At 53.7% G+C, this 22,507-nt stretch overlaps 7 protein-coding genes across 7 annotated transcripts; 5 read left to right on the forward strand and 2 right to left on the reverse strand.

Moving 5' to 3' along the window:
• Positions 1-3,302: 3,302 nt before the first annotated feature.
• On the forward strand, positions 3,303-4,005 carry C7974DRAFT_373475 (uncharacterized protein; the record flags this gene model as incomplete). The annotated part of the gene is made up of 3 exons (XM_046140104.1): positions 3,303-3,371; positions 3,422-3,615; positions 3,690-4,005. The coding sequence occupies 3 exons, from the start codon at positions 3,303-3,305 to the stop codon at positions 4,003-4,005; spliced, it is 579 nt and encodes a 192-aa protein (XP_046000237.1).
• Positions 4,006-5,188: 1,183 nt separating this feature from the next.
• C7974DRAFT_410197 (uncharacterized protein) lies at positions 5,189-5,859 on the reverse strand (the record flags this gene model as incomplete). Its single annotated transcript, XM_046143447.1, has 2 exons — positions 5,189-5,439; positions 5,493-5,859. 2 exons carry the CDS (start codon positions 5,857-5,859, stop codon positions 5,189-5,191), a joined length of 618 nt encoding a protein of 205 aa, XP_046000238.1.
• Positions 5,860-9,923: 4,064 nt separating this feature from the next.
• On the forward strand, positions 9,924-10,903 carry C7974DRAFT_421807 (uncharacterized protein; the record flags this gene model as incomplete). The annotated part of the gene is made up of 4 exons (XM_046144306.1): positions 9,924-10,026; positions 10,119-10,364; positions 10,412-10,678; positions 10,728-10,903. 4 exons carry the CDS (start codon positions 9,924-9,926, stop codon positions 10,802-10,804), a joined length of 693 nt encoding a protein of 230 aa, XP_046000239.1. The 3' UTR covers positions 10,805-10,903.
• Positions 10,872-12,124, forward strand: C7974DRAFT_469782 (uncharacterized protein; the record flags this gene model as incomplete). The annotated part of the gene is made up of 4 exons (XM_046146440.1): positions 10,872-11,372; positions 11,451-11,596; positions 11,647-11,690; positions 11,898-12,124. The coding sequence occupies exons 1-4, from the start codon at positions 11,349-11,351 to the stop codon at positions 12,122-12,124; spliced, it is 441 nt and encodes a 146-aa protein (XP_046000240.1). The 5' UTR covers positions 10,872-11,348.
• A 1,319-nt stretch (positions 12,125-13,443) lies between these two features.
• Positions 13,444-16,817, forward strand: C7974DRAFT_388040 (uncharacterized protein). Its single transcript, XM_046141240.1, has one exon. The coding sequence runs from the start codon at positions 13,535-13,537 to the stop codon at positions 16,565-16,567; it is 3,033 nt and encodes a 1,010-aa protein (XP_046000241.1). The 5' UTR covers positions 13,444-13,534; the 3' UTR covers positions 16,568-16,817.
• A 490-nt stretch (positions 16,818-17,307) lies between these two features.
• On the forward strand, positions 17,308-19,492 carry C7974DRAFT_421810 (glycoside hydrolase superfamily; the record flags this gene model as incomplete). Its single annotated transcript, XM_046144307.1, has 1 exon — positions 17,308-19,492. The coding sequence occupies exon 1, from the start codon at positions 17,621-17,623 to the stop codon at positions 19,490-19,492; it is 1,872 nt and encodes a 623-aa protein (XP_046000242.1). The 5' UTR covers positions 17,308-17,620.
• A 74-nt stretch (positions 19,493-19,566) lies between these two features.
• Positions 19,567-22,462, reverse strand: C7974DRAFT_388043 (uncharacterized protein). The gene is made up of 5 exons (XM_046141241.1): positions 22,246-22,462; positions 22,145-22,177; positions 20,828-22,096; positions 20,569-20,777; positions 19,567-20,510 (listed from the first exon to the last, which is right to left on the reverse strand). The coding sequence occupies exons 1-5, from the start codon at positions 22,295-22,297 to the stop codon at positions 20,052-20,054; spliced, it is 2,022 nt and encodes a 673-aa protein (XP_046000243.1). The 5' UTR covers positions 22,298-22,462; the 3' UTR covers positions 19,567-20,051.
• Positions 22,463-22,507: the final 45 nt, after the last annotated feature.

A 22,507-nucleotide genomic window follows, 5' to 3' on the forward strand; every position in this document is an offset into this window, starting at 1 on the left:
TATGTAATGTCAGCAATGTTCACACGAGGAACTGAGAGCGACTGCAATTGAGAGAGTTCATCATAAGTAAGCTCTAGCTTTCAGTCATTTCGGAATAAGCAGGTCGGCTGAATCATGTTCGACACCATCTGGGCGAACATGCTCAACCAGACTGGTTATGGCGGGCTCCGAGACGGATGTAGTATATGTGCAGATGCTTGGAAGGCCGATTATATACCTCAAAAGCGTGATTCAAATCATGTGAAGTGGAGAGGAGTAGAGAAGAGGTATGACTTACTGAAGACGGTGGAAGCTGCTTCGCCTGGAAGCTGGTATCGCTTCTGTCGTGTGCCGAGTGTACCTATGTGTTGTTATCGACGGTCATGTAGGGAAGTAAGAACGAAGGAGGGGTTGAGGGAGTCCGTCATAGAGCTATCGAGCGTACAAGACGCTCGACCAGAACCATGTTGAATGTGTTCCTTGCCCGTGCTATGCAGCATCTGACAACGAGTGTCTCTTTAAATCATGACAGGGAGGGTTAGAACAGGAGTATACGTACAGAGAATGGCTGAAGTCGGTGTCAATGTCGGTGTCGGTGTCGATGTCGAGGTCGAGGTCGAAGTCGAAGTCGCAGTCGGTGTCGACTGCAAGGCGGCGCCTGTGTTTGTATCTGCAGAATGTAATCAGCTGTGGTTAACGATCATCTGTGTAGCGTAGAAAGATGTTGCTCATATGTTCTTTGATGATAGGCCGATCATGTGGTCGAGGTTGGTGGTTAAAAGTCCACCTGACTGTCACCGCCGGTGTTCTGATCATTGCGGATCTTGTGGACGCGAAAATGAAAGACTTACTTGATTCTCATGGCGCGTATACGCGATGTGTCGACTGCAATGAGCTGATACCTGTGACTGGAGAGCGGAGTTAGCTGTGATCAAACGCTGAGGCCCACGAAGTGTAGAAGAGATGTTGCTCAGATGTTCTCCTAAGTTTTCAATGTGTAGTGCTTTTTGATCACTGCGTGATGAACAAGGAAGGGGAAGACTTAGCTGATTTGGCGATCTTGCTGCTTGGTGTTGCAGGTGGGAGTTTGTGGGGAGGAAGACGGAGGAGGCAAGGCGAAAACTGTTTAAATATTGTGCGGGCTAGCGCCGTTGCTGCAGGTCACGGTGACGGCGAAAGTGCGCAAAATCAGCTCACCGGACCCGCTTGCTGGGGACCCTGAGAGGCTGCCACATTGTGAGCACAATAGCTATGATGTGTCTCATTTCAGGAGACTTTGAGTCTATTGCGGGAGTTCAAGATATGTGCATTGGGACTGCATATGAGCAAACTGGCCAAGGCAGCCTGACAAGGGAACTGCAGTATGATGCTAGCTCACGGATTCTCCCCGCGTTCCCATGTCAATTGATCAGAAGCGGTGGTCTGGGACAGTGCAAATCCTCTTGGGCACGCATATCACTGATGGGTTGGCGTCGCGCAAGAGGTATATGCGGTATGGCGTAAATCTCTCACACCAAGCTCGTAAGCCTGTGGATAATCGACTAGATTCGAACTGTCAGCTTCATTGCGAACCTTCCTCCTATGTACACCTTTGCATTCTCAAACTCTAAATATGAATTTGATTCGACCGTTTGGAGAGACGCCGTTTTCGAAGGTTTACCCTGCCAAGGTCGTCCTTTCCGAGAGAGTCTCTATCGGCTCCCGCACGTCTTCCAAACTCGAGATCTCGTAATTCTTGCTCTAGTGTAACACCAAAGTGTCTTGTGGTATCATTCTGAATGACTGCAAGCACAGACTGGGCACAGATTTGGAGGAGCTTTGCGCACGTTACGTATAGGATTGATTACGCGATTGTGCAAATAAGAATCATCCGGCGCGCAGACCTGAGACTATTGAATACGCTCAAAAAACAAATGACAGTTTGCTCCGAAGTGTCTGATCATGGGCTAAGATAATTATCAGGTAAGAAAGGTGCAGGGAACGGACGCACGCTGTACGTCTCTGCTCTTCTAAGAAGAAGCCAGTGGGCATGCCGCGAATACTGCACTCGTCCACAGCCCGTGTATATCATTGACTGTCGCGACGACTACCTCATCTTATGATGCGGCGCTTGGCGTATGAGAATTGGCTGCAGCTTTGCTTTGCAGGTGTGCAGAAAGATATCAAGCTTTCCGCCAACACTCGCCTCTTCTTCTGCGAGCTTGATCATCACCCCGCTTTCCAACCCTGATACACACGGCCCGATCCCGCTCCATTACTTGTCAAGATCTGCCACTGTGATTGAGATCAATGCCATTTTCTGCATGAATATCGAACGATACATCTTTGACTGCGGCCGCTATGACATGTTCTGGCCTTGCGACCCGCACTCAATGTGACTGTGAAGCTGAATTGCCAGCGTGGGGACGGCCCTTTCCAGGCACCAGCGCTATCCCGCTCCGCATTGTAAACTTATCTCACGCCTATACATCTCCTTGTCTTCAACCCTCTTGACATCATCTTACGATCACAGCTACTCCAGAAAATAATGCAAATTTCGGCAATGCAGCACCGCACCGCTCGCACAATCTTGCAAGACCTCGAGGAGAAGGTCGAAAACGCAAGTCTCTTCAAAGCTTGACTGTCGCGGTTCTCGCTAATACATATACAGCTCGAGCGCATCATCTGTGAGCACAAGCAAATGATGAATTGGAGCGCCGACTACCCCAAGTGCGGCCCTGCCCTGTGTCGCATCGAGGAAGCAATGTGGATCACTGCAATTAAAGATGGCAAAGATGAGCTCAAGAAGGCCTTGGTGTGAGTCGAAGTCTCAATTCTCCTTGACTCTTACGATAAGGTGCAAATGAGACAACCTTCTAACTAGTTACAGGCGCGAGGATGTCAAAGTGCTCTCATGGCTGCGTGGTCTGCCGGAAGACACTCTAGAGTACGAGAGCGCCATCGATGAGATTGTGGAGTGAGAGTTGCGGGTTGTATCATCATCTGTACAAATGCACTTGAGGATCTTGATGCTGCTTCACTTCTGCTACGTGCTCACTGCTGCTACGGGAATACCCTGTGCCACCTAAAGCTGTCCTTCAGGACATACTTTGAACGCTCTGCCATAAATCGTGAACTCCTTTGATACTGATATCTGAGTGTGTGCGGGATTCCCTACCATGCATGGGTGGGCCTAGCTTCAAGCTACCTTGGAAACCGCCCGCTGTCTCAGCTCCCACCCCAACACCTCTCCACCTACTGTGCGTAATCGTGTTATATTTCCCAAGCTCCGAGGCCTCACACTCACACATCTAGTCCCTCGACAGCTATTATTTACTGCCACAATGGCCGCCACATCCATTTGCGACGACGCGGTCGAGCTCGCAGACGAGGTCATAAAACTGCACAACTCTGTATGTCTGCGGCGAATCTCATGGCGAGCGCATATACTCATAAACAACAGCTCGAACAGTTTTGCGCCTCGTACGCCGACGTCGAGAAGAAGACGGCCGCCAGAAACTTCTTCACCGTGCACTGGGGCACCTTTGAGGAGGGACCCATCGACGCCGCCGGAGTCCTCGAGCAGCTCGAGGAAGACATCGAGAAGACGGAGACCGCCCTCGCGGCTGCCAAGCAGAAGCTGGAAGATATTCTCAAGTACGTGGAGGCTCTCCCATTCGCCATCGAAATGAGGCGCGCGCATATGGTGGATGTATACTGACCGCTCATAGTGGCATGCACCCTGGTGAGCACGTCCTGTGGTGGAGCCGTTGCAAGCGCCAGCACTCCCCAATCAAACCTTTGGCGGAGTACAAGCCTTTCCTTGAGGAGCTCGCCAGCGAGCTTACCAGCGAGTGTCCGAGCATGATATTTTCTAGCGAAGAGTGGTCCGACGAAGAGAAGGAAGATCCGGCTTCAGAGGAAGAGATGGCTTCGGAGGAGGACGATGAGGACAAGGAAGACAAGGAAGAGAAGGAGGAGGATGAAGACGAGCAGGATGAGAACAAAGAGGAGAAGAAGAAGGATGAAGAGGAGGAGAAGAAGTAGGCTCCAGAGGAGACCAAAGCCGCGGGTGACAACGAGGCTGGCGGAGATGAAGCCAACCTTACAGGTAGATAGTGGAACTTTTGTTACGGCTTGTACAACTCTGCAGTATATTGCGATGATCAAAGGTTCAACGCTGTGTTTGTTTTACTCTCATTGCTTGCTACCTCGGGTTTGTGTCGAACACACTCCATTCAAAGAAGTACCACCATTTCAAAGACGTTTCAAGGTGCTAAATGAGTCAGCACATATATCCATTACTTCCCGCAAACATTGTTAGATCATGACTTGTGTAATCTGTGCCACTGAACGCCGCCCTTTGCATCTACCCTGCCGGCATGATCCAGGCCCTTCTACAACATCTAGAATGTAGTCGCAAACCGTGTTGCTCATTTATCCAACAATTTTATATGTGCGGAGTGATTGCAGTCGTGGAAGGGTCGGCATCGCGCAAGGCGTGGTTGGAGGTCGCTGATCCGTATGACACGACCAAGTCATCGCAGGAGAAACGTAAAGTGCGAGTTGTTCATTTGCAGCCTCAGGTAGCCTCTTCGAGTTTCTGGAGGTACCATTAGCAAAAGTCTCTCAAGATTTAGTTGCCTTCTTTACCTTTGCGGTCGGGAACCCAAAATGAAGGCAGCAAACGTAGGCCCTGAGCAGAGGGATTGCGTGCGGTGGAATGCGCATCCTTGCGGTGATCTCATCACGCTTCAGACCAGAGTCGTTCCCGCGACCAAGAATTGTCTGGAACGCAGCTTCTTCCATCACGAACTTGATGTAGCTCATGCATGCGTGCGGTGTCAAGACTCAAGATGAGTCCGTGTTATACTGTGGTGTTGAGTAGGGTTGAAAAGGTTGCGTGGAATTCTCGCGCTTGCGTGCGTATTTGCTGATGCGTGTGGTGGCGAGTGGCGTCTAGAAGCATCTGAATAGACTTCTTGGTGTTGGTAGGTTGAGTGAGGGCTCTTAGCACCTGTCAATATAGGCACAGGTGAGCAGCCGACCCGTCGTCAAGGGGGCCCTCCTCTCGGCTGTACTCCCGGAACCTCCTGGCAGACGATACCTTGCGGAACGCGCCCCTCACCAACACCAATGCTGCTCAGCACATGAGCGTCTGCAACACACCGGGTGGCTATGAAGGCTGAACTGCGAAGAATACCACCTGCCAGTCGGCCCGGGAGCAAGTTCAAGTCGACATGAGAAGCTGGCGGTTGTTTCCGAGGGGTTCGGAAGACAAAAGCCGTCTCTCAGGTCTGCAGGCGAAGTAGATGTGACGGGGAGAGAGTAGAGGCCAATCCGGGCCAAACTGAACTCCAGTCGGATCATAGATCCAGCAGCCGTGGCTGGCGAAGTGGATCTCGAAGGCGCAGTGCCTGTACCTGTAGTAGGGCCCCGAATCAAACTTGATCTCGCGGATCCGTGTGATGCCGCGATTTCCTAGATCAACGATCAGTAAATATGGTCATTGCCTGTAACAGTCATGGACTCACCGCCGGCCAAGAAAGTCTGCAAATGAGGAGCAAGTCGCGCCAGGCTCCACTCGCATTGCTTGTGGAAGACGTTTATCATCTCCCACCACCAGGCATTGTGGGCTGACAGGTCGTTCTGCGGCTGCCAGGACCGAGTCGGCACCCTCTGCTTGCACCACCACTTGAAGAAGTCCTGCAGCAAGCAGCACCAGACCAGGAACTGCCGAAAGTCTTCATCGGCCCCGGCGTAGTTGGTGCAGCTGATGCCACCACAGTAGCCTCCAACGCGGAGCGCGTGACTGGTGATGGTGGTGCAGCACACGCGGCAGCGATTCCCGGACCGGAGAGACGTCAGGCAGTCGTCGGGATGATATATTGGAGCTGTCATTGTGTGAGATAGTGGTTAATGGTAGCTTGGTGTTGTGCAGCGAAAGCCTCGAGTGCAACAACAGCTCTGATAACGCCAAGCCAGCACCGACCAGGCCCCTCCATTGCCTTCGTTCCTCCTGCGAACAGATACACACACTCAGAACGGTGAGGTCTTACTCCAATACGCTATGAGAAGACGAAATACCTACAAAGTATCTGCGTAATCTGACATGAGACATTCATGCCACAACAGATTGGCGACAAGATGTACCTCCACAGATATGGTCTCAGTCACTGTTAGTTATGGCCACAACATTGGAACCAGGGCTGACTTTTCTAGGCGTTAAGTTTCGAAAACTTTCAGTGCGAGCATGCATGCAGGATGCAAGAACGGACTCACTGTACCTGTCCGCGCGCATGCTCACAACGAAGCCGGTAGCGCACATCGAGACCTTGCGTACAGCACTCCCACTTCATTCAGATATCAGAACGTCACAGAAGTTACCGGATCTCAAGATGACTCGTCTCGAATGTCTTGCCGCAACTCTCGCCGTCATACGCCATCGTACGCATCCGCGGCGCAACCGCCCTGGAGGAGCCCGGGGCGGGCGAGAAGCATCAAGAGGGCGACTGTCGTTGCTGTTGATGGTATTGACATGGGATGCACACAAAACAATAGTGTAGTATAGCTACGCATGTATAGTGCTGGAGGTGGGCGTGGTTCGATCTTGGCTGACGGCTGTAGAATGGGCCTTGCATTGCTCTTCGAGTCAAGCGCGACCCTCGAAGATCTGGGTGATCAAGAACACGCAGATATGTTTCTCAAACACATACAGAAGGAAGTCGAAGTCCTATCGAGTGTACGTGGGAAGAACCAGGGTAGTCGAAGAGGGTGGGGTTTGACAGGGAGGATGAAAACCAGCGTTGGTAAGTCAAGGAAGGGGAGAGAGACACACGAGCAACGTCACTAAGCTATCAACAAACCCATGGCAGATCATGGAGCGCTTCTGCCTGGTCTTTCCACACCGAGCGGCATTCGAGCGACGCAGCATGCACTCCCTTGGTCGACAGCGGGATGCCACATCGACCTGAGATACTACTACAAGGCTTTCTGGGGCACGACAAGTAGCAGGGCTAGGGGCTGAGACCAATGAGATGCTCTGGACAGGAGGAAGCATGACTGTCTGGCGAGGTGACCGCAGGACGACGAGGAACAAAGACATGGGAAAGAAGCAAATGCTGACAAAACAAACGCAACAGAAACGAATCGTTGGGTCCCTGAGACCCGAGTGCTTCTTTATCTTCCTCGTTCCGCCTTCGAAAGGCTCGACTGCATACCTCCTCCGAAGGCTGCCTTCTCGACCACCCGATCGGTCACCCTACCTATCTCGCACACCCTCGCTTCGCCACCCAACGCATCACAAGACAGACATACACGGTGCGGACCCAACGTAGACAAGCCCCTGCCTGGCAGCCGCATCGCTCCCAGGGCCCGCGCAGGGATAGGAAAGTGCGGATGCTTCGGCGGATACCCCTGAGTGCTGAGGATCTCCATACAGGGCTTGGCGTGGCTCTGAACACTTTTCCTTCTGTAGAGTGGCGTGTGGGCCGAGAGCTTGACTATGAGAGTGCGCGAAACAAAGAGAGGTCCAAGGGGCTGTAGGGAAGGTGGCGCTGCGAAAGAGAGCGAGATCAAGATTGCGAGACGGATATGAGGAGGTGGGTATGGATGAAGGAATCTTGCAAGGGGAACGCAGTGCTCGGATTGAGGGGTGAGAATACACAGCACGCCACGGGCGGCTGGAAAGAGGAAACGAAGGGGACAGCTGGGTAGAAGCAAGAATGACAGATTGACTTGAGATTGATGTGGGAGAAGGAGAGAGGGAGACGTTTGACAGATAAGAGATACGAACCAGCGGTGTTCTGAGGCAAGAGCACGCTCTGGGAAGGAGCAAGCCACGTGGGTTGAACGAGGCAAGTCAGACGTCTACGGATCACACCGGGAAAGAGCGCCTCGCGCTCATTTCAAGAGGGAGACGATCTCAGTCACGTAGCTATAGTTAGTTGCATAGGTTTCAGCAAACAGTGTCGTTGCTTTGCATCAGTACAGAACATGATGTAGCGTGCCGTCCATGGCCTTACCTGGATGATGAGCAGATGGTGATCAAACCTAGCATGCACCATGCGGCCTTCGAGATCAGAAGTACAGAACTGATCTGAAAGACTGCGTCTACGAGCGAATATTATCTGTGCACGTTATGAGCGGGCACTCTCACGCGATGCCGCTGAGAATACAAGCTCGCGAGCCAGTGCCGGTAACTCGTGCTTCAGGCCTCTGGCTGCCAGTTCTCACATACAGCTTTGGCAGTCTCGCAGTAGACCTTGCTCCATTACAGAAGCAGTTTGGTCTTGCTGCAGCTGCATCGCTGGCCGCGGGCTTGGTGCTAATGATGCAACGAGATCGCTTGATACTCGTGCAGGACAGCTTTTGCTTCTATTCGCAGTTCGGCCACGGATCTCGGGAGTCCTGCAGCCACGCTGCATGTCTTACACCCCAGGCAGAAAGGCCGCAATGTGCACGACGGCTTTGCACTGCTTCTTCTTGGTGCAGATATGATTCTGGGAGCCGATCTCACCGCTGCTACTACGCGGGCACATCGACCAAGATCCATGATGCACACAAGCTCGGCAGCTGGGCTGCACTCCGCAGCAGGCATGCTACGAGTTTGCTTTAAGTTTGCTCGCCCATCCGCAGGGCAAACCTGCAACCTTGCGAATCTTCTTACAGGCTGCATCGACCCGTCCCTGCGGTACGGGTGCTGGCGTTACCCTCGCCTTTTGCGCTGGCAGGGGGTCTGTGCTCCTGTTGCGGCGAAGGTGAGTGTGAGCGGTCAAGCTCCAACACCAGTACCAACCTCGACGCCAACAATCTTACCCACATCCCACACACTTTATTGTGAGCAGCTTGTTTACGCTCCTGTTTCCATCTTTTTGATCGACATCTCGGTATTGAGAGATGTTTGCGGCAATCTCAGGCTTCTTTCCGATGACCACAAGGCGGGGCATCTGCCAGCTCGCGGGCGTCAACTCCCTTCATGAGACCGCGAGCGACGCGAGAAGCGTTCGCAGTAATCTTGCAGACTACAGTAGCTTTGATCTCTTCATGAGTTCTCCAGGTATGTGTTTGTCCCCTGCCACTCAAGTGGCATACCAGTTTTGCTCGAGCTGGTGTAGCTTTGGGTCTCCGACACCACTACCACGCCTAGCAGCAAGTGTAAAGCTACTATGGCAGGTCGTGTAGTCCATTGGAAACTTTTCTCAACATCAAAGTCATCGAAGCTTGCTCCTCCAGATTCCACGGTTCAGGTTTGCTGACTTTCGTTGACAGTTTGCCCCGCACACCAACGCGCAACACCACCACCTTGCACGTTACTCGCCATGGCAGCCTACAGGAAGCTCACATGCAGCCACAGAGACTTTGTGGTTGTCATCGGTCGCTCGAATCATACCTTGTCGGCTGCAATTTGGTTCGTCGCTGACGAAGGTCGCCAGAAGTGAGCCACTCTCCACCCAAGCCGCCCCGTAGCTGGCAGAGACTGACGGATGTGAACAGCAGCCACCCCATGGGAACTTCAGGAAAATCTCGACGAGAGCAGACCTCCTTCATGCGCCCGAGATCACGCGCGTTCGAGCAGACGTGCTGGAACGCAGTCATGTCGTCACCGCTCTCCCTCGCTAGGATACATAGGATTCACATCAATCTGGTGAGATCTTACTTCTTCATTCCTCCTTCACCGGAAGCAATAAAGGTTCGGATACTGATACGCATCAGCTCAGCCGTCCGAAGGAGGCGCGGCACCAGGCGCTAATGGCGCCTGTGTGTCGGCAATATCCATTTCAGTGTGACAGAAAAAGACCTCCAAGAAATTTTCGAGCCCTATGGTGAGCTTCACAAGGAGCTACAGACGCTCCAGTGCAGACCGACGATGAAGTGGTTGGCAGGAATTCGTGTTTGGAGCTGGCTACCCGTGCCCAGCGTGTGCTGCCGCTGCTCCAGCCGCGTCATTCCCACCAACCGCTTCAATGAACCGTGGTACAAGTGGCACATATGATCCAGAAGAGGAGGCGCGCATAGCTGAGTGGAACAGCGCGTACAGCAGAGATGACGCGAATGCCGGGTATTCCCGTACCCTGAATGATGGCCTGGTTCAGGCGCAAACAGACGCTGAGTTTGAGGACGGAGATTCAGTGCTCTGGGCTCTAGAGCTGACAGGACAGAAACTAAGACCTGTCCCGATCACCGCATAGTTCCACGGCTTTGTGAAGAGAAGCTCAAGGGCGTTCCCGTAAGCGCGGAGCTTACAGAAGCTGAGAAGAATCGCGCTGCTCGACCGTCCGAAGGCCTGATAGCTGCACCTTGTCGATTCCAGAAACCTTTGTATATTTGTACATGCCTGTGGTGCTCGGTGCCACAGTGCACGCCTGGGGAGGGCGGCGGAGAGAATTTGGCGGACGAATGCTCTGGTAAGACCATGCTGCTTGTTTGCCGCACTTCCACTAATGGTTGCCAGTCGAAGTTGTTCAACGAACATATGAACTCCACAGAATCGAAATAAGCATTCTTGAAGTCAACAACGTTGACTTGGCGGTGCTGGAGGAGGTTTCGAAAGTTTGGATGACGAAGGTCAAAGATGAGGAGCGCGAGAGGGAGCTACGTGCTCTATCAGACACAGAGAGGCTATTGGTACATTCCCTCTCGCGCTCTGGTCCAAATGGAAGCTCATCCTCCAACATGACGAGCACAATCCTGGTCCATCCAAGGGCTACGGATTTGTACAGTATGCCTCTTATCCCCGGCTCTTACCTACACATGCTGATCGCAACCAGATTCGTCGACCCCAGTAACGCCAAAGTTTCGCTCTGTGTTGTTCAACGAACATAAGAACTCCATCGAATCGAAATAAGCATTCTTGAAGTCAACACCGTTGACTTGGCGGCGCTGGCGGAGGTCCATCCAAAGGGTACGGATTCGTACAGTACGCCTCTTATCCCCGGCTCTTACCTACACATGCTGATTGCAACCAGATTCGTCGACCCGAGTAACGCCAAAGTTTCGCTCTGTGCCACACCTGGATTGAGCAGCTGCGAAACGTCGACGACCAGGGCAGCTATGTTGGCGAATGCGGTTACCCACGCGGTAGGGTCGCAAAGACAGACCAAGGCTTCAGCAGCGACAGCATGGACTGGCTGCTTCCTGTGCAGCCCAAGGTCTTTAATGACGAGACCTCCCCTCTCTGCCACCTTTGGTGAGGGAGCGCACGCTCGAGGATCGAGAGCGGCATTTACTGGTCAAGGTCATCGACCGTATTTTATACAAGCTCGATGACCTTGTACGTCCCTACGTGCACATGACACTCGTTGTCATAAAACCGCTCCTCTCCGTACACACCTGGACCGAGCAGGTGATACTTCCCTTCTTTGCGGTACTTTGAGAACAGTCATTTATCGATGGTAGATCCCGCGACTGACCTCGTAAGTTTCAGCGGCGCTTCTGCTCTGGACGATACTGATGTCGCTGGCGTAAATTTCAAGACATACGACCGATCAAAGCTGATGGACGCACTAGCCCGCCGCGATCCTACAGAGACGGCAAAGCCGGGGGCTGCCCAAGTTGTCAACAAACCTCGCGCTCCCGTTATTGATAAACCAATGGCATCCAAATGCATCAAAATCGAGAACGCCTTCGATCCCGACGAGTAGGCAGATCCATCCCTTCACATCGATTTCAAGCTAACAATCGGATCAGGGAGCAAAAGGCCTGGGGCAATAACTGGGTCGAAGAGCTCGAGGGTGAGGTGAAGACTTTGAGGATGCATGCGCGCTTCACGATGTTTCTGAACCAAAGCACTCCTGCTGGAGATGGACGTTGAGAAAGCGTCGAGGAATCACAAGCAAAAACAATGTTCTCCTGCAAGCGCACTTCTCGCGCCTCAAGCTGGAGGGTGAGGTGAAGACTCTGAGGATGCATGCGCGCTTCACGATGTTTCTGAACCAAAGCACTCCTTGTGGAGATGGAGATTGAGAAAGAGCCCGACACCAAGAAAGCGTCGAGGAAGCGCAAGCGAAGATCGATGTCCTCTTGCAAGCGCACATCTCGCGCCTCAAGCGGGATGGCCTTGCCCTCATGGCATGTTGATCGGGGTGTTTGGCCATGTATCGAAAGTCTTGAGAGCGGTGGCAAGAAGGTGCGCATCGATAGGCCGGAAAGTGGTAGTGCGCCATAGGGGATTGACTAGTAAGTCCGATTCGCATCTGGTGTAGATATTTTACTGACATTGCCGTAGAATAACCACGATTTTACTTTATGCGTATTGTGCCAATGCCGTTCGTGAACGAAGTCGAATTTCATAACACGCATACCCATCTGCAATCGAGGTCGAGCCCTTACTCGCGGGATCATATCAGATGACGGTGAAGTTCCATCCAAAGGTAAGCGTGGAGTCGACATTATGATCTTTAGATGCAGCCTTCCGCAGGGCATCGATTTTGTCGACGCCGAGCCTGTCGAGTCCGAGTTCAGCTCCTCAAGACCCTATGGCCCGCGGTGGCGATAGCCATACCTGAGGTGAGAGCCTCAGCTACCTGCTGGCCAGCAAAGGTAAGTGAGATTAGTGGTCACATACAAGGCTTCTCGTAAGCAACTGACGCAAGCGATGACGAGTCTGCAGACGACCAGGAATCGCGGCTTGCTCTAGAAGCAGAGAATAATCGGCGAGCGATGTTGTACTGCTGAAGCGAGGGCTTCTTTCATGTCACCTTCGCAACTCGGGGCTGCGACTTGTAAATGTGTCTGGTCTTGTCCCACTCCGCGTCAGGGTATGGCTCGCCTTTGGTGGCATAGACGGCGATCAACGCTAACGACGGTGTTATCATCATGCGAGGGTCGAAGGGAAGTAGCTAAGATGAAGAGCAGAGACAGCGTCGATGAGGAAGAGTTGCAACGAGTAAAGGCCCGAGGGTGCGGCCGAGAATTTGCGCGTCGGCGAAGTCCACGCTCAGGACATCGTCATGCGAGGGATGAAAAGGAATCGCCGAGGTGAGTGGTAGATTAGTGTCGACGAGGAAGAGTTGCAACGAGCAGGGGATCGAGAGCGCGGCCGAGAATTTGCACGTCAGCAAAGCCAGTTTGGGCCCTCAGGCTGCAGCACTTGAATGCATCAGAGGTGATCAGCACCTAACCATCGGAGGTGAGCGGCACCATCTCCTTGGTGTGGAGGACGCTGTTCCGACTGCGATCGTCGACCTGAAGCTCTACAGGTATTTTGGCTGAGCTTCCTGGTGGCTCCCTTCGAGGCTGCGAGCTGAGCGGATCACGCTCGTTTGTTAGTGAAGTAAGTCGGGTGATCAAACAACGAGCCGGCGTCGATAGCAGCTATCTTCATGTGGCTGTAGATGTCATCGATAGCTCGCAGGATGGTCGGGGCAGCGGTGTTGGTGAAGCAGCTTGTGAGTGTGGGTCGGAGGGGCTGATGAGGCTGAACGCGAAAGCATGTGGTTTCGCGAGGCGGCGGGGCCCCGAGCTCAGCGCGACCCAAACTCACCTCCTCACTGCAACACCATGCACCCGTCCAGCGCATAGGTAGTACCTGCCCGACTGAACGCTGGCTCTCAGGTGGCAGGCGCAATTGCTGCAGATGGCTGGGAAGGAGTACACAATTGTGGTGCTCTCCTCCTCACCTCCCATCCCCGATGCATTCAGTTCCCCGCGCTTTGCGGCGCCCTCGAGACGCGTCGCAATGCCGCCTTCCTCGCCTTTTACTCTCTCTCCGCCCTTGAGCCCTAGGAAAAGTGGCCCTGGTGTGTTGACATCAGGCTCCCGAGCAGCTCCCATCCCCGAGAGGGCCTCGAGAGGATTCGCCACCGTGAGTAGCCTTGTTCGCTCGGACCATTTTGCGCCGCAGATGAACGAGGACACAGCAGGGACACAGACAGAGTTGCACGAGAGCACGGAAGCCGTAGTTGCAGCTGTGAAGAAGCCTGTGAAACGAGCTGCGAAGAAGGCGACAGCTACGGACGGCGAGAATCCCAAGCCTAAGCCTAAGCCTAAGCCGAGGTCGAGGGGAGTCAGGGCAGACAAAGAAAGCGAACATGCCAAAACCACCCTCGATACTGAGCTCCGGCTCCCTCGCACGACCAAATCACCATTCTTCGAAAATGTTGAAGCGCACGCTGCTACAACCGACGAGCCCACCGAAGCTGCGGCAGATGCACCAAAGTTGACGAAATCGGGCAAACCACGAAAACCGCGAGCGAAGAGAGTGATACCCCAAAGCGATGTCACAGAACCAAAGCCGAAGAAAACAAGAGTCACAAAAGCCAAGACAGCTGCCGGCGCTGTCAAAGCGGCACGGGAAACTGCAGAGGCTGTGCCTGCGCACGTAGCGGTGGACAAGGATGTCAACATTACTGAGAAGAGATCCGCATCAGCTGATGGAGGGCAATCTGAAGGCGCAACCATTTGGGACGTGCCACAGAGCCCGCAGTCGGGACTGGACACTTCCAAGGCGCGGCGGCCGGATCCTCTGGCAGAAGGGCTCGATCTTGATGAAGCCGTTTCGAGAAGACGGGATTGGACACCACCAAGAGACACAGTCGCTCACAGTCCAATGACTAATTCGACTGGCAAGGAGAATAGGCCTTCGTCACATGACACCACGGCCGGCAACTTCACTCATCTTATTTCCAACTTTACATATGAGTCCCCAACCAGCAAAGTAGCGCGTAACACCACAATGCCAACCTCAGGGCTCGCAAAACGTCGCCGAGCGGAACCTGTTGAGCTCTCTGATGCACAAGCGGCCTTATCCCCGGAGAAAGGCAAGGCTCCCAAAAAGAAGCCACGAACAATCACAGATCTTGTAACAGGCCAGTATGAGTCGAAAGACCCGAACGTGGGGCTGCAGGCTATCACGAGTGACTTCTTCGCACCGCACACCAGCACGACCAAGGTGCCTTTAAACGACGTCAATGCGTCCAACGTCGAAGTCTTGCCTACGAAGCCTTCACGCAAGCGCACCAAATCCAAAGACGCGTCAGAATCTACAACAACGAAGGCTAAGCCTCGTGCAAGGAAGGCGTCGACGAAGGCGGCTGCGAAGCCGAAACCAGTCGCAGAGAAGCTGCTAAGTCCTACATCTGCAGCCACACGCCTAAACCGGCAGGAAGTATTATTCGGCACCTCAAGCCAGCTCGCGTTAGAAGAGTCTCCGTCAACCGTGCGACAGATCCAACGTGCCATCGCGGAGTCAGAGCAAGACAGAAGCAGTTATTCAAACCTCGTTCAAGACGCCCCACCGCGATGGCCCAAACTCCAACGCACCAAGGGTAAGCGCGGCCTTTGGCGCGAAAGCACAAGGGATGGAGACGGCGGTCTACTTGTAGACACGAGGAGTGTCTATATCCCGGCGCCGGACAGGACGCAGGACCTGCCGCTGCTCATGGACCTTGCAAGTGAGGAATGTGGTGATGAGAGCGGGTTTGTGGATATTGATGACATCGCACCTGCTAGACCCGATGATATCTTGTCGTCTGGCTTTGTGGATATCGATGACATTACGCCCGCTGAATCCGTTGATGTCTCGTCAAATCTGCCTTCACTTGTGGACGTTGCGCGTGAAGAACCAGGTTCGCCAGTTGGTTTTGTGGACATCGATGATATTGCGCCTACCGTACACATCGATATCTCGTCAGATTTACCGACTCCACCAGGGTCTCAATCGCCGAAGCAGGTACCGGGACTGGCGCTAGCGGGATCCGTGGCTGACGATGTTTTCCACGACATTGATGACTTTGGAAGCGGGCTTCCTCCCTCGAACCAGAACGCAGAGTCCCAAAACAGCTTCGTAGACATTGACGACTTCCACCCTCCTCCTGTGAAGGCATCCATACAAGTGCACGCGAGCACTTCAAGACCACCAGCGGCTACAGGCTCGCCTGCCAAACGGCGAGGTCGACCTCCCAAAGAAAAGAGTGCGATTCCTATTGTCTCGACGTCAGCTCCACCTTCAGCACGCAAATCAGCTCCACCACGGCGGATGCCGCAAGGTTCACCGTCGACGCCACCAAAGGGCTCCAGCCGCTTCGTTGACATTGAGGAGATACTCGATTCGGAGGACGAAACTCTTGAGGCGTTCTCACCTACACCGCCACGGGTACGCAGGCTGCAAGATTCGCCTCCATTACCATTGGCCTTTGATCGCGAGCCATCAGCGGTCGTTACAGGAAAAGCTGATGAACCCATAACGCCAGTTGTCCGCATTCAATCGAGCCATCTTGAGTGGGCAAATATCAAGCCCTCGATCTGCACAGCTATCACTGCACATGTACGCACCATACCACCGACATCAGACCCCAAAAAGCCGAGCTGGCATGAGAAGATCCTTATGTATGACCCAATCATCCTTGAAGATTTCACAGCCTATCTCAACAGTAATACAAAGCTTCGCACGTACAGACGAGCTACACAGAAGCAAATTAAGACATACAACAGCGATCTGAAATCGAGAGGTAATGCTATCCTCGGTGCGGATAGAGATGATCAGGTGCTGGCCATCGAAAAGGACTTGGAAGTGCACATGGTCAGGGATTGGTGTCAAGAGATGAGCATTTGCTGCATTCATGCAAAAGAGAGCCGAGGGCGAGGAAGTGCCAGGAAAGGATTCTACTAGTGCTAATGGAGTGCATGTGCGGGGAAGGGATCCTGGGGATGAAGATACCCAACAACCGCGGAGGAGATGCTCGTCATGCTTGTACGACCCGACCCGATATGTATCCCTGCACTGTCGGTAGATGAGAATTGAACAATAATCCACCATCACAAGGGCCCTGGTTCTTGGCGCCTGTCAACAGCGACATGCGTGCGCGCACGATTCATGAGGCTCCGGACACCCGGCTCGGGCAGTTGCACGGTTTTGTGGGCTCATCATCGCGCAATGCGATCCGTTGTTGACCGCACGCGAAAGGTCCGACCACACTCAATGTGCATCGGTACCGTTGGTCTGAGAGTCACGGTATTTGCCACCGCGACTCATTGGTCGGATACCCGATCGATGTTTAAGCAAATCTTCTAATTGGTAGCAACGACTTACAGTGTGCACGAGATGGAATTCTTCATGTACTGAGATGACATGCCAAGTTGCTAAGCATTCGAGTTCGTACATCAACAAACTTGTTTGGCGGATGTTTGGGTGGGTCATCGTTTTACCGGACTCTTTCTCTTGAGGCTCACATGGTGTGTAGCCCGTATAGAGGGGCAGTTCGGCAGTTCTAACGCAAACTGCGCTACGCGCACACAATGGCGCACCCAATCACGGAGACATAATCGGGTAATTGCCGGACCATCGTCGGAGTGGGGACTGCACGCTCCCCAGACTTGCCTCCCCACAACACGATCTCCACACTTTAGCAGCTTGGCGGCATCATCGGCTGCCGAATCTAGTACCGAGATCTTTCGCTGAGGGTGGATTTCCCTCTCCATCCTGCATCTTGGCATGACACCGCCGCGAAAAATTTGTTAAGCTACTGTGGGATCGCGTGTGCCCCTGCAAGCCGAATGTCACGCTGGCAGCAGGAGGGTTCTCCGCGGTGGTTCCTTGAGGACGGCTTCGTGCTGTTCGACGGCAAGGCGTGCCGTGCGAGCACGATGAGAAGAAGTACAAATAGTCGGGTGATCGCTGGGTTGAGTAATTATCACCAGCTTTTCGACGTCACTCACAATCAACATGGGCATTCGAACTCGCAACGACCGCAAAAAGCAGGCTCTGCTCGGCTTGCTCTTCGCAGCTACAGCAATGTCCACGTCCGTAGCTAGCCCCGGTTCCTGCTCATCAGGCAGTGATGTTCCATACCGCGATGCGTCACTCTCTGTTGACGAACGTGTGGAAGATCTGATCCAACGTATGACATTGGAAGAGAAGGCCGGACAACTGTTCCAAAGCAGTTTGAGTCTGCCAGCTAATGACAGCACCGCTCTTTCCAACACCACTCTTCTTTCCGTTCAGGGCAGATATCAATCTCACTTCAACCTGGGCAACACAGTTAGCAGCGCTCGCGTCGCTGCGCAATGGCACAACAACCTGCAGCAAGCAGCTCTGAACACACGACTGGGCATACCCGTGACTATGTCTTCGGATCCTCGACACTCTTACTCCGATGCTGTCGGATCGAAGATCGCAGCTTCTGCTTTCTCCGAGTGGCCAGAGAGCTTGGGTCTTTCGGCTCTGCGGGATGCGGATGTTGTCCGACAGTTCGCAGACATCGCCCGCAAGGAATACCTGGCCGTTGGTCTTCGATCAGCACTGCATCCGCAGATCGATCTTGCCACAGAGCCCCGTTGGGCGCGAATCAGTGGAACCATGGGCGAAGACGCAAATCTGACAGCTGAGCTTGTTGTTGCTTACATTGAAGGCTTCACCGGTTCAGCATTCGGAAACGAGTCGGTTACTACTGTCACCAAGCACTTCCCCGGTAGCGGACCGGTCGAGGATGGTGAGGATAGCCATTTCACATATGGCAAGAATGCCACATACCCCGGCAACAACTTTGACTACCACCTCATCCCCTTCAAGGCCGCCATTGCTGCTGGCGCTCGTCAGATCATGCCCTACTACTCGCGACCGATGGGTACCAAGTACGAGGAGGTTGCCTCTGGCATGAACAAGGGCATTGTCACCGATCTTCTGCGTGACGAGCTCGGCTTTGAGGGCATCGTAGTCACTGACTGGGGTCTCGTCACTGACTCCGTCATCCGCGGCCAGGATATGCCAGCTCGCGCTTGGGGAGCCGAGGATCTGACTCCCATCCAGCGCTGCGAGAAGATTCTCAATGCCGGCGCCGACCAGCTCGGTGGTGAACAGCGCTTCGACCTCATCCTCCAGCTTGTCGGTAACGGCACAATCACCGAGGATCGCATCGACCTCTCAGTGCGCCGCCTGCTACGTGAGAAGTTCCTTCTCGGCCTCTTCGATTCGCCCTTCGTCGACGTCGACGCCGCCGACTCCCTCGTCGGTCTTCCCGAGTACGTCGCCGCCGGCCTCGACGCTCAGCGCAAGTCCCTGACCCTGCTCACCAACAATGACAACATCCTCCCCCTCAAGCACGACAAGAACATCAAGTTCTACACTGAGGGCATCAACACCACCTTCCTCGCCGCCCGCGACATCACCATCGTCGCCACCCCTGCCGAGGCTGACATCGCCCTCCTCCGCCTCCAGGCCCCCTACGTCCCCCGCCCGGGCGGCTTCGAGGCCAACTACCACGCTGGGTCGCTCGAGTACAACGTCACCGAGCGCGCACGCCAGGCCGCCATCTACGCCGCCGTGCCCACCATCGTCGACATCTACCTTGACCGCCCCGCCGCGATCCCCGAGGTGTTCGACCAGGCGCAGGCCGTGCTGGGTAACTATGGCGCCTCTCCCAACGCGCTGCTCGATGTACTGTTTGGTGTCGACGGCGCGAAGCCTATGGGCAAGCTGCCGTTTGATCTGCCCAGGAGCGATGCGGCAGTTGAGGCGAGCCAGGAAGATGTGCCGTTCGATACTGTGGACCCGGTGTTCAGGTTCGGACACGGTCTGAGCTATGCTGCAGGCTACTAAAAGTATGTGTTGGTAATGTGCACGAGATGATGATATGACGTTACGTATAATCAAAACGAATAAGATTTAATTGACTCAAGACTTCAACTCTTTACCCACATATGCTGTCTCGTGATAATCCCTTCGCTAGGCTGCCGCTTGTGAGCGTTGAGCCGCCGCTCTCTCAGCGCTCGTAAGGTCAGGCACTAGCCATTTATGGTCCAGCTGGAGGACTAGTACTTGTATCCTACAACCCTTCTTCTTCGCAGATCGTAGCCAGGTACCGAAAGTCGGAGCTCGGTGAGGGGACTAGTACTGATCATGGGGCTGAGCACATCGACGATCCCTATCTGTTGAGAGACGTATGACATCTTATGAGCAAGCCCAAGGGTTCCAAGGTTGGCTAAGGCTCGTTGATAAGCCTTAATGTGAGCGCGGGCGCCATAACACAGCCGAGTACGAGGACACATCCCGCGGTGGGTATTGCGAATCAACACTTGACGTCGGAAATTGGCAAACCACTGCGCCCTTGTCGATGCGAATCGTGACTCTGGCGTATCGGATATTAAAACTGAATGATTCACAACCCAGGCATGATCGTCAATGCTGGATCCGTCGATGGAAAGCCAACATTCCAGTCCATCATAGACCACAGATCATCCAGCGAAATCTCATGGTCCCACCCTTCAGGAGTGAGGTCATCTGGAAACGATTCGAAGGCCGTTACCGCCGCAGAAGAAACAGTCGATGGCATCGTAAGATTCGAAGGGCTGCCTGAGCCGAACGACGGCTCGTCACTGACAGCTTCCTGAGCGCTCGATGCTGGTCTTCCAGCCAATGAGTGGATTCTGTCAATCATCTGCTCGACCGCCGCACTAATACTCCGTGCCGGTTCGTGCGGGCCCAACTGTCGCACCAACCGCAGCCCGGTGTGGAGTTTCTCGAAGCAGTCGGGCGTGAGGTAGTTACTCGGATGGACAGCCGCGAGCGCGAGGACAAAGCAGGCGCTCTCGAGATAGAAACCATGGGAGAATATGCCCTGTATCTGTCAGTGCCAGATTCGCAGCAGGTGCGATCGATGATGGAGTGTTGCATACCTCAATCCCGATTCCCAGCGAGAACAGCGAGTCGCACAGATTGATGATGTCTTGCGCAGAGGTTACGGAGCGCGAGGCAGCTTCATATATCACAGCCATCTCGACGCCGCCGTTACGTTCCTTAAGAATATTTCCGACACCGCGACGTCGAAGCTCTAGACAAAGGAGCAAGAACGGCCGGAAAAGCAGGAGCTTCGTGGCATTGAACACTAGAGTGAACTCATCAGACTGGTTGATAGTGATCGTAATCCGCACTCACCGTATGAGAAGGTAATGTGCCACGCCAACTCCTCGCCCGCCAACGCATAAATATGGCTTCCGATCTCGAGCCGAGTGTTCTCCTTGAGTTCTGTCGAGAACTCGCAGAGTTGTTGGTGCACAACTCCAGCCGCATTCAAGTCTGCAACGACCGTATCATCCAGATGATACAGCCGATGAGCAGAGCGCACGATGGCGCACAATCGGACAAAGTACGCCATGAAAGACGAGTCCTGAGACTGCGGGAAGATGATATCGTGGTCGGCCAGGGTGGGGTGTTTCCCGAGTATGAAGCATACCAGGCTTTCATTGCAATACAACGACCACATTGTCTGTTTCGCTTCGCTGGTGTCATTTCGGTGCACTCCAGCGGCAAACGCCTTGCGGATTGCGCCGCCGAGATGCAGATAGCAGATGTTCGGGCTGCCGGTCTCGAATTCGAATTGCGAGAGCATGAGCGTTGCTTGCACCGTCTTTGTGTTGATATCGTACATGATGTTGACGGCCTCTGCACGCGCTTGTGCAAAGAAGTATTGTCTGTGCGGAAGGTCACTGAGCGGGAACGCACCCAAGCCTAATGCAGCAACTACTAAGGCCCTATCGGCACTGGCTAGCACAGATTGGCCATTCGCACTGTACAGTTTCTCAAAGTTGGCGCAGAGATCGCCAGAGTCCAGGAACGGCAGGCGGGGACTCGCTGTCACGAGGAAGTTACGCAGGGCGATCTTTGCAGAAGCATAACTTGTCAGATCGCAGCCACTTGTCTGCGGAACGGAATCAGAAAGGTGGTCAAAGACGATGTTTTGGTAGTTATAGCTTCTGATACTCTTGTCGCCGTTGTCGACATCGGTTGAAGCGGGATCAGGGTAGGCGGCAGGCGCTCCGTGCATGGGGAGATGAGCATCGAGATGTTGCAAGGCAGAGAAAGGTGACGAGGCACCATAGAAAAGTTCAGTCTTCCCTCGCGAAGTGTCCTGTGTCGCTCGGATGTTGTTGAATATTGCTAATCGGGGTGGCATCGACTTTGGCAGACCACCTGAGGGCTCATCTTCATTGGTAGTATCCGGCTCTGGCGCTGTTTCCAACACTGTCATTTCAGTCGCACTATTCAAGGTATCGAAGTTGTGTGCAGTCGGTGTGGTCCGATGTGTTGAAGATGTTTTCCCGCCACGCTGTCGAACGTAAGATCGGTAGGAGCAAACACTGCTCCGCTTGATACACAGACTGCATGTCGTCCGGCCATCACACTTCTGCTTTCGGCGCCGACACTCTAAAGCTGGTCAGTAGAGGCGACGGAGGAAGCGTGTTGTCCGTTTACCTTCACATGCTTTTGGGTTTTTCGAAACCTTGCCTGTGGCTGTTAGCTCACGGGATCCAGATAAATCCTGGTATGTTACAAAGACAATCGATTGAGCTTACTCGGTTCCGATAGGCTTTGCGTGCGGCCATTCGGTGTCGTTGAGGCCGACATGGAGAATCGGATTTGTCGGAACGGATTTGTCGGGAAAGCGTGTAAATCCGAAAAGCCGAAGAGAAGATCTCGACGCGCGCGCGTGCAGAGGTCGTACAAATCACGCGATATACGCGTCTTTTTCAATAAAATACACGAAGAGCTTCGCAAGATCTTAGGATGAGTACCTCGATCGCTTCAAGGTCGGGCGTCGATAAGATGTCAAAAATG

This window comes from Boeremia exigua (genome assembly GCF_020726555.1).
Source record: "Boeremia exigua strain MPI-SDFR-AT-0100 chromosome Unknown C7974scaffold_3, whole genome shotgun sequence".
Lineage (NCBI taxonomy): Eukaryota > Fungi > Ascomycota > Dothideomycetes > Pleosporales > Didymellaceae > Boeremia > Boeremia exigua.

Excerpts from the sequence above, each read along its gene's own strand:
- C7974DRAFT_388040 (XM_046141240.1), top strand. The coding sequence starts at position 13,535 with ATGGCTGGGAAGGAGTACACAATTGTGGTGCTCTCCTCCTCACCTCCC.
- C7974DRAFT_388043 (XM_046141241.1), bottom strand. The coding sequence starts at position 22,297 with ATGTCGGCCTCAACGACACCGAATGGCCGCACGCAAAGCCTATCGGAA. Across the intron at positions 22,097-22,144 it reads AAACCCAAAAGCATGTGAAG|AGTGTCGGCGCCGAAAGCAG; the intron begins GTAAACGGACAA and ends GACCAGCTTTAG. Across the intron at positions 20,511-20,568 it reads CGCTGGGAATCGGGATTGAG|GGCATATTCTCCCATGGTTT; the intron begins GTATGCAACACT and ends TGACAGATACAG.